The sequence below is a fragment of the Dendronephthya gigantea genome, unplaced genomic scaffold (assembly GCF_004324835.1).
Source record: "Dendronephthya gigantea isolate DGI-Jeju-01 unplaced genomic scaffold, DenGig_1.0 000125F, whole genome shotgun sequence".
NCBI lineage: Eukaryota > Metazoa > Cnidaria > Anthozoa > Malacalcyonacea > Nephtheidae > Dendronephthya > Dendronephthya gigantea.
In genome coordinates this window covers 224,784-235,548 of record NW_021163135.1, presented here as the reverse complement: position 1 = coordinate 235,548, position 10,765 = coordinate 224,784, and the positions used below count along the sequence as shown (strand labels likewise).

Genomic DNA, 10,765 nt, shown 5'->3' with positions numbered 1-10,765 from the left:
GAAGGAACAATAATGTAATCCGCCTTTAATCGGTATCCAATCCTTTTCTGCTGTTTACGCCTGATTCCGATCAAAATATATAATTTTATCATCGGACTCTTGTAAACAAATTTATTTCAAAAATATTTCAGGTGATTCGGTGACGATATAAAATCACATGCATGTTAATGATGTTACATAATAAAATCATATTTTTTTAAGTAGCTATATCTTTCCTTAGTTCTAATCAGATTTCATGTACGTTTCTTTCAGTGTCACCCTGTTTGCCGCCACAGTTTTATTAGTATACGTTCTGTAGTAAAAGTTTCCGAATAGCATGAACATGGATATCATATAAGAAAGCATCCCATAAGCCATCCATCGCGGAAAACCACAATCCTCACGAAGACCAAGGATTGCTTGCAGGAAATTCGATACAAATTGAATCTGGAAGAATAAGTTTTAAAAACAGGTTAAAATTAATTACTGTTGGAGTCTGGGTAATTAAACTTTTGCACGGTTTACACGGTTGCAAAATTATATAAAGGGACAAAGGGAGTTTGATTTTTTTCTGGCATGGGTTAAACATCAGGCCTTTTGAGCTCCACTAAACTTAAAAAACGTGGAATTACGCTTTGCATTGTTCTAGAATATCTCAGTTGTAATACCCCAAATTCACACAACAACTTCACTATTTTCAGCTTAGAACCTCATTAAATGAAATGTATTTCACTTTCTTACTTTGAAACGAGCCAACGCTTCCTTAACATGTGCATGTTAAGGAATGATGTGTTCCAAATCAGTCAAACGTAGCTACAGCGCTAATGCTAGCTTCCATTGAAAAAAAATAATAGTCTGCTGGTCTAACTCATACAAGGGCTCACATTTCTTTGGCAAGTTTTCTTCGTTGACTCATGCAATTAAAACTTGTCACATAACAACTTGCCATATAGAAAACTTGCTCGTCTGTAAGGGGCTTTGGTGTTGGGAATCATCTTCTAACCCAATTTATCGTAAATAAAGCGTATTTTGCATCTCTGCACAACAACTCGTGAGAACTTAAGAAATCCATTTCATTTAGGGTGGTTCTAAATTGAAAACGATGAAATTATGATTACCGGAAGGGTCTATTTATTTCTCATTACCAGTTGAAGTTGTGTTAGATATCGCTTCCACCACAGATATCGTCGAAGAGTGGGGAATACGCTTAAACCATAATATGTATACATCACAACGTGAACGAAGGAATTCACCATAGAACTAAAGAAAGCTACATGAAATAATGAGATGAGGTATGCATAAAAATGATAAAATGTTCTAAAAGATACATTGAAAATGAAGTGCTTGTATTGGTTTGACTTACAAGAGCCTCCAGGAACCCATTTAATGCCAATCCACCATAGTCCCAGTATTGTTGTATGATGATAAACATGAAGAAATGTGATTTGGTTGGGTTTTTTGCGAAGAATAAAAAATACCTGCAAATATACAGTAGGAAACATGTACAAACAAATAATGATTTTGGCATGACATATTGTGCATTATGCGCGGGAAAAACAATCAATTTCAAAAGAAACTAATAACGCTGAACAATGCATTTGTGCTGAATGTGAATATGTGAATACCCTCACCCCACCCCCCGACTTAACGATTTTCCGCGGCCACTGGTCGTGGACACCCTTTCAATGAATTTAGAAATTGAGGACGAGAAAGACGGAACGTTCTGGACATCCTTGTTGCATTCTTTCGTCATAATCGCTATAACGACTTGAAGCCGCCAGCTCCTCCCTCGCTACTGATTATGTGATATACAGTGTGTTCCTGATCAACGAAATCAAATTTGCGATCACGTATTCCTAGCATTAATTCAAGGCCATGCACGATATAATTAGGCAAATATACAATTACGAGTTGAGAAACTGGGTATATTCTTTAAAGGCGAATATAGTATGAAAGATTTTAACATACATAGAATTAAATAATTTGATGAAAACTTTAGCTGTAGTGAAATTTCATGAATGCATGCAGTATATGAGATAAGAGGAGAACTTTGAGCTGCTAATTTTACGAAATGATTCGATACTGTCTTGTTATGAATGAGGCAACTATCCCAGGTCGTCATATTCCTTATCTAGTTTATGCAACTGATTCTATAATACTTTTAACTCTATTTAAACTACATCCTTTACCCTCTGATTGCGATTGTTTACCTTTCTCACAAACTATAGTTATAAGTTTTAACTCTTTGTGAACTTTGTGATTAGCACTCAACCGCCTAACAGGGGTCCGGACGTTTTACGTGCAAATTTTAGCTCTATATAATATAGATATGTACATATACATTACTTCTAAAACATTGGATTGTGTCATTTGTGTGGTTTAACAAACCGCTGCAGATATATTCTGTTTTGGCGTGAATGCGTGAATTCATGCAGTGAATAACATTTCGAAAATCCAAGCTATTTCTAAATTATAAATTAATAGAAATAGCTTTCATTCGTTAGCCTATAGCTAATTATACATTTCTTTCTTCGAGAATATTGTGATGTGGACTGGTTGTCGAGCAACAAAACCGTTTAGCCATAATAGTATTTACAAGTGCGTTGAAGGTCGGTATTTTCAATCAGAAGTCTAGATGTTCCTTTTCTTATCAAATTTAATTGAATGAACACAAAGGAAAAAACCACAATTATATAATCTTAACAAATTTAATTTCAATATAACATATATCGCCTCATATACTTGCCACATACTTATGATAAATAAATTTAGAAATGACGTATTTAGCATTTCCTTTTAGCACTCCCAGTATTATTGTGAAAAAATTTATTGAGTTTCAAAGTCCTTACCGCACGGTTAATTTCATGAATATGTGTAAACATGAATGCTATTAGCCCGCCAACGCTGGTATGTATAAAAAGAGTAAAACAAGTGCATGTTGTGGTTTAGCATGTCGGAGCAAGCTAAAATCTTATCTGCCATTAAATAATTTACACTAATTTTGTAGATATAACTGTGAACTTTTTTCAAATTCCAAGGACACATTTGTTTTGTTCTTCGTCTTCATGATAATTATGAGATATGAGATGAGTTGATATCATGTGTTTAGCAGAAACCATTCAATCCAAGTTGACATGACAACACAACACAACACAACATGACCTGACATGACTTGATGATTTGACATGAAAGAAAATCACATGCATGACATACATACATACATACGCCATGCCATTATCGACCTCTCACAAAATTCCATGACATGACCGTGATCCAATTTTTATATAAGGTTCGAAATTACATTATTCAATCTTAGTTAGATTGCTACCGTGCGCATCGACTGACTGAAAATCCGCGATGAGTTTGAAATTTTTGCCAGTCAGCAATTAGTATACGAATTCAATTGGGTTGTTTTGGCGTTTGATCTGACTACTTGCAAAATCATAAATCAAAATTGGATGGGTAATTCAATATTTTCCAAAACTAAAATAGCGACGGATGACAAGTGTACAAAGACAATTAATATTTTTGCATTTTATTTACATATTTTCATAATTTTTTGATTCTTTCAAAACTTTATTACTAATAAATAGCAATAATAACTTCTCGCCATTTTACTCACGAAATGAGCATCCTTTAATTAATATTAAGAGGAGGAAATAGATGGTAGTGACTATATGACCTAGATTGTTCATATTAGATGTAGGATTAGGATTACAATATTATTCCTTCTTTATATATATATATATATATATATATATATATATATATATATATATATATATACATATATATATATATATATATATATATATATATATATATATATATATATATATATATATATATATATATATATATTCCTTCCTTATCTAAAGGAATAAATGTTGATTGAAGAGGAGGGTAACAGTGCAGTCACTGCCGCACTACGAGCACTTATACGAACGCTAAGCGTAGCTATTGTTTCAATAAACATATTGTTACGAAATGCGCATATATAATGTAATTTAGCATTGCAAAAAATAGAAGGTCAATATCGATGAGGAACTTACTTGGGGAACATGTCACATAAAATGACGTGTAAAGTAAATGTCATCATGACCCTTCGGAATCACAAAATTACTTTTCCTGTCATGAGGTGACAGCCCATGGGATTTCCTCCCAAACAATATTATGTCGTACAAGGTTCAAGTGTAACGATTCAAGAACATAATTTCCAGGCGGATACTAGTTTGTGTCAATCATTCCTTTGTTATATTTTGCTCGGTTAAGCAATTGAAGCCTTACGTCTTACGAGTAATAATTTGGTAATTGTACTTTAAGGTGATGATAAATATTTTAAGTTGTGAACAAGTTTTAACAATGATCGACTAAGCAAAAGGCCAACTTGACTAGTGCGTCAACGCCCTTAAGTAAACAAAATACGAGAGCTGGACCAAGCTTCTAACGCCAACCCACACTTGTAACCTACAACGCTGATTGGATAGTGTGGATCGCACCACTTTGCATATGGCGTCTTCAAGATCCCCTCAAATTTTATTATAAAAGGATGTGCACAGCACCCGAACGGCCGAACCTTACGGAGTAAAAACCGTATGAAACGTTAGAGAAGGTCAACATTACTGAACCAACGACAAAAGACAGGACAGAAACAACGAGAGCCCGAAAGGACAAAAAGGAACGAAGATTTTTGAATAAACCATGCATGATTTTCGTGGTTATTGCGAATAAAACATGATTTTCATGGGTTATTGCGAATAAATTATGATTCTCATGATCTGTCGCCAGGTAACAAGAAACCACGTGATTGATTTTGACCATTCGCGAGTGTAGATTTAGGCCAATGAACGAAGGTTGTATATTAATTTCTGGCATTTAGCATTGCCCTAACGTTAAATACTTTGATTTTGAAAAGGTGTGCGCGGTGACGTATTTGTTGAAAATATAGTTTCCTGATTGGCCAACTAGGCGTATTACATTTACTCAACTTATCGGGGTTTTTTATCACTACACTTCAGGTAAATGAAGCAATAGAATTTAGAAGAATTTAAATACAGACATCGGGTAACTTTATAACACTTTGGTTAGAGGTTATAATATACTCCCAACGTCTCAACTGATGGTCTAGCGTCCTCATCGTACTTCTCGGAAGTGCTGTCGAACTAATCTTCTTTTGAAAAGATGCATGTTGTGAACGACGAAGCGGCGCATAACTTTAAAGCCGCGTATACAATAGCAGCCCAGGCCCATCAAAATCTGGTCAAGTCCTAACTTGGGCAAAAAGTGACCAGTTCACACTGGCCGAACTCTAGGCCAAGATTTCCCAAAGCCTTGTATAGCTAAGCCTGCTAAAGTAAGCTATATTTGCTGCCGGGAAAATTCTATGCCGAGCTCTGTCAGGGATAATTAACACGTTAACACACCTATTTAGAGCCAGAAGAGATCTAGTAAACGCGTAGTAGGTAAAGCCTGTTCACATTACCAAGTCGTGCCCCAGGTCCGGTGCAGGTCTGGTCCAGACCACCTTCTACCGTCGGCCTGGATTCTGCGGCCTAGAATTAACAACGTTCACATCTAGGCCTAGGCCTGGTCCAGGTCAAAGCACGTAGTGTAAACGCGGTTTACAGGTCAGGCAAATCAGTTCAGACTAAGGTCGAAAAGAAGTAAATATTTATATTCAGTCACAGTCGAAGGATTTCCTACCGTATCTAACATTTCATAATACTTCGATACATAAAACCACCATAAAACCTTTGCTATCTATAAAATATGAAAATACGGCATATTAATTTATCAAAATTTTTTTTATTCGACAGTATTTTTTTGATTGATGGAACTAATTGTTTTCAGTACAACGAGATTCAGTTTTCGTTGTACTGTAAGAGGTACACTAGAACAGAATTACGATTTATACTCTTTAGCAGAAAATAAGGGACACAATTTAATAGGTCTTCCAAATCTGGAATTTTTTTCTCTTTGAAATAAAGTTATGGAAAAAACGCAAGAACGAAACAAAACATATTATTAAATAGGGCCCTGAGCAAACAAACGATCCATTTGGTTGGACTATTGTTTATTGTATTGTTCTCCATAATTTATGAATATATGCAAAACCTAGCTTAATTATGGTTTTTCTCGACGAACGAAAAATCTCACTCCCTTATTTCCATGGAAGATATTTTAAAAAGTGAAAAAAGCTAAACCTTCGGGAATGACTCTGAACACTTTTGTCTTGGATATGAACTTAAAGTGGCGTATTTCGCTCAACGAGAGTTTTTTTCTATATCTCATAGAAGTTTATATTAATAGTTTGCCAACTATTATTATTGCAACAATTTTGATTGTTTTAATTCAGCACATAGGCAAAGATCTTTAAAGCTAAATAAAAGCAATTCTATCATTACAGTGTTAAAATTAAGTTAGTTATCTTTTTTAAAAACTCCGCCATTTTCAATCATTGGGTGTGTCTGGTATTCGTAACTATGGTAACTGCACATTCATACAAATTTTTTTACTCAGAATAACTTGCCTAGTATAATGCTATTCAAGTAAAAGAAAAACAATGATCTGTATGACGTACATACGCTTGAAAAATCATTAAACAAATCACGCTATTCCAAAAATACCCCTTCTAGAACCGGTCATTTTCTTGTCTATAGATAGACAAAAGCATTGCCGAGATGAAGCCAATTAATTAACAATGGTGAAACAGGGGGTAATCATATATAGGGTATCAATTGATGGGGATCCCCGCAGCTTCAGGATCCCCTGACAAAAATGACAACCATAAGAATTGTAGCACATGATAAGGACAAAAATCGCAAAAAAAACAGGTATTTGTTGCTGAGTTGTTTGTAATGTTACAACGAATTGTATAGGATCCAAAGGCTCGCAAGGAAAGGGTTGGATTACCTAATGACGTCGTGTTTTCTTGCACAAAGTGAGATTCACGCATTGGGAAGGTCAGACTGGTCAAAAGGTCATAACCAGCCAACACCGCTGAAAAACGACAGATTATGGAAATACGACAGGAAAGATCGCATTTTGTGTCGTTAATATTAATCATTACGGAGCGCTTTTGCAGCCAGGTGTTCCCCCAACGAAACTTTGGTGTAATTTTGCCGCATGATATTTACCGAAAAAACCCATGGAAATATTCGTGAATGCATGTATAATAATTACCTGCAAATGCTGGGGCTCGTTTGAAACAATCACTCTTTGGCATATGTAATTATAACCAGCATTCCATGATCCAATCAATAGCTTAAAATATAAACGAATAAATTAGCATTCTAAACGTTTTTAGATTATAGGCAATCATGTTGTAGTTTGGCTTATAATCACAATGTAGGCTGGTATTTCGATTGCCTTTTTCCTACTGTCTGCATGGACCGGCAATAGTTATGTAAGCGATCTGTGAGCACAGCATGCAATAAACAAAATCATTAGTTTTACTGCACGGAAGACATGACTTAGCCACTATTTAGTCTATTTTCCCGGTGTTTACAAGGTGTCCCTAAGGAGTAACCCCTTTAATAAAATTATGCTTCTGTAGGATTGGAACTGGGATGTTTGTTATCGTGTTAAGTATTGCAACATGCAGTGAATGAAGTAGACATTAAATTCTTTAGTGTCCTCGAGAAAATCTTTAGGGCATTAGATTTGTCGCATATAGTTTTTCAATGCCATGCACACCAATGAAGTTTTGAATTAGAAGTTTTACCCTGTATGACCCACAATGAATATCGATTCAAGACAACATCGTTATTAGTGAACACAGGAGTTAATTTAAAAAACTGCTACACGTAAACATTGCAATCAAATTCCATGAAGAGCTTGGTTTCAAATTCGCCCTGTCTGAGCTCTATTTAAGCAAAAACAGTATACCTCGGTAAAACAATACCAGCTCAGAGCCGTTGCTCCAAAATTGTACAGAGCCATTGGAATCTTAGTCTCAAACGGTTGTCGTTTTTCCATGAATCGTGGCCCAATATTGACTACCAGCAAATACAATGAGCAAGCTGAAAGTGGACTGAAGATAGATGAAACTAAGAACCAGTCCTTGGTTCTGGGATCTATAAAAATCAAGACCAAGAAAGAAAACTGATATTGCTGTAGGTGGAGTTTCTATATAAAGTAAACTTAGTATGAAGTATCTCTCCTTATACAGAATACTGTGAATTGTACGCTAAGAACTTACCACTAATGCTTTCAAGCCAATTGTAATATTCCGTAGCTTCTGTAACGAACTGATTCATATTATATCCTGAAGAAAAATTAGTTTTTATATGTCGTTGTCCAGTCATTGTCTTTTGGTTGAAATGAGACGATGAAGATTTACGCCACAAAAGCAGGTGTGATTTGTCTGCGCATGCGCAGGATTGTTTACAAACTGGTGTGGAAAGTAAAGGATGCCTCTTTTTTCACTGTTTCATAAAAGTTAAGGGGCAATTTTAGAAAACTTTAAGAAACAGTTTTCTAAAGTTAAGGGGCAATTTAAGAAACTGTTTAATTGCACGTTGCCACGCAACGTGCCTGAATAAAAAAATCCTTATCAGGATATTAATTTTTCTAACGCTAGCACGACTTTCAGAGAGGTTTCATATAAAACATATTATCAGTTTTTTCATTGTTCACTATAACTTTCCAGATGGCCCAATATAAAATTACAGGTGTGAACATGGTTTATATATGTATGCGGTGATGTATTTCACGTTAACTGCAGTTAACACAGGTTATTAAAACCTTTCACTAAAAACAAACTCTATAGCTGTGAATAGGGAGCTCGAACTCTCACTGTGGTGCGACCGGAGCAGTGAAGCTGTAGTGAAAGATGAGGTGCGATGCACCTTAAAATATCGACGCTTGTTTTATTATGCGGTTTTATGTACACAGCATATCGTGTTGTTTACTTATACACAGCTAATATATATTTACACAAGCTGTACTCGGTGTAGTGCTCATATTTCAGGTAATTGTGCAATGATTCAGGCAAAAACTTGACAACAAAAGTCAATACTAATGTCTGTTATTGCTATAGATGAAATTATATTTAGACATCCCTCTATTCCCAGAAATCTCTAGTGATAATAACGGTGCGGTATTTGATAGCATTTCAGGGATTATTCAAATTAAGTAGGACCGATAGGATTTCTCTTGGAGAGAAATGAACCGTCGTCACTTGAAAGCCATTTAAAATGGAAATAATAAAACAATACGTGCATGTGTTAATCTGGAGAAAAGTGTACAATGACGGTCAAAGTCATACCACATGTTTGAACTATATACTATATGCATGTCGGGTATATTGCGTAACTGCACAACATAGATAATTAATATGAACAAGTGAATTTAAATTTCTGAAGGGTATGAATGATACGGAACACAAAGGTTTAGGCCTTTTTATGAACTAACATATATAGGCTATGAACTGGCAAAGAAAAGCATCACGAAAAGCTTGAGCGAATGCAACAAGATAACAACAGTTCTCGATACAACAAGCAAAATTTTATAGTAACTAAATTACTATAAATAATTAATTATGACTGGTATTACTGATTTGGAGTAACCTACCTTTCAAGTAATAAACTTCCTGAAGGTACTTGAGCGTCTATATAGGGTGATATCTGGTCTGTACGGAAAGTAATAACGTGATATAATTTATCAAAATATGACCAGTTAGACGTCCGTTTCCTTTTCACGTGATGCAGGTGTATTAGGCAACAGTAATATACTCGGCACAGCGGTATTCGTTTGAGAACAGTATTCACCAATGACCAATACCGGCTGTAGTATAGTTACACATTACCGAATACACAACTATTCTATGTCGAATATATGGCCCATTTTTCAGTTATTTTAATTATAATAAAACTGGTCAAACATAAACAAACGTCAGGGAGATTAAAGGGAAAATAGCAATATGACTGCGAATCTAGTTTATTAGCCGGCTAATGGAGTAGGGACGTTTAAACCAGGAGGGAGAACTGGGAAAACGTAACCCCCCCTAAGCTTAAGTTATTTAATGTTCCCTTTCCAGCTGCTCTGATATGATGAAGTCATAGGGCACCAAAACACAACTGAGTTATCATGCGCCAGGCGAAATATCTTACACACGCGGACAGTGGCTGCTACTATGAGAGAAATGACCTCTGCTGACGCCATCTTTTTACGGACACTTTCGCGAACGGTTTTCGAGAGGAGCAGGCACTCCAGGTTTAGTCATCTCAATGGGTTTTATCCAATCTACGTCCCCTTATTCACGAATGTTTTTTCTAATTTACGCGCATTATTTGTTCACATCTTTCAAAAGTCGGGGCTTAACTCGAACACTAAAATCGTTAATTGACTTCGAGTTCAGCCTGAGGAATTCATCTCGAGAGGCAAGCTTCTCGCTTTTCGGACTGCCTCGCGAGGTCTTTACCTCAGCTAATAGCTTCCGTGTGCGGCGGGCCTTAATTAGTCGACTAGTCGAGAAAGATTTGCGATTCCACAATGACATCACAACATTGCTACAAATATTGTAATATGTTTTTAATTATCCAAATATTAACAATTTTAAATATAGTGATTGAAGTGTTAAAAATTTCGTAGGGTATAATTAATATTTATTGTTATATAGGTGCTGTGTATTTTAAATGTGGTTGGTGCATTAATTTGTAGTCATATGACTTTAAATTGAATGCAATGTTTCCCGCCAGGGAAACAAGTGAAAAATAGTTGCCCGCATATTGTCATAACAAAGTGTTTTTTTTGGGATGAAATTGTTGTGTAACATGTATGTTCT

The 10,765-nt window shown here is 35.6% G+C and overlaps 1 protein-coding gene across 1 annotated transcript; it reads right to left on the bottom strand.

Annotated features, from left to right (window-relative positions):
• Positions 1–168: 168 nt before the first annotated feature.
• Positions 169–9,607, bottom strand: LOC114535790 (elongation of very long chain fatty acids protein 4-like). The gene is made up of 8 exons (XM_028557115.1): positions 9,553–9,607; positions 8,180–8,245; positions 7,867–8,054; positions 7,162–7,242; positions 5,683–5,739; positions 1,343–1,457; positions 1,125–1,249; positions 169–426 (listed from the first exon to the last, which is right to left on the bottom strand). The coding sequence occupies exons 2-8, from the start codon at positions 8,235–8,237 to the stop codon at positions 223–225; spliced, it is 828 nt and encodes a 275-aa protein (XP_028412916.1). The 5' UTR covers positions 8,238–8,245; positions 9,553–9,607; the 3' UTR covers positions 169–222.
• Between the last annotated feature and the right edge of the window lie 1,158 nt (positions 9,608–10,765).

Bases quoted from the DNA above. Each gene is read 5' to 3' on its own strand.
- LOC114535790 (XM_028557115.1), bottom strand. From the start codon at position 8,237: ATGAATCAGTTCGTTACAGAAGCTACGGAATATTACAATTGGCTTGAA. The intron at 8,055-8,179 runs GTAAGTTCTTAG...TGATTTTTATAG, and splicing joins TTGGCTTGAAAGCATTAGTG to ATCCCAGAACCAAGGACTGG. The intron at 5,740-7,161 runs GTAATTATTATA...CATATTTTATAG, and splicing joins ACGAGCCCCAGCATTTGCAG to ATAGCAAAGGTTTTATGGTG.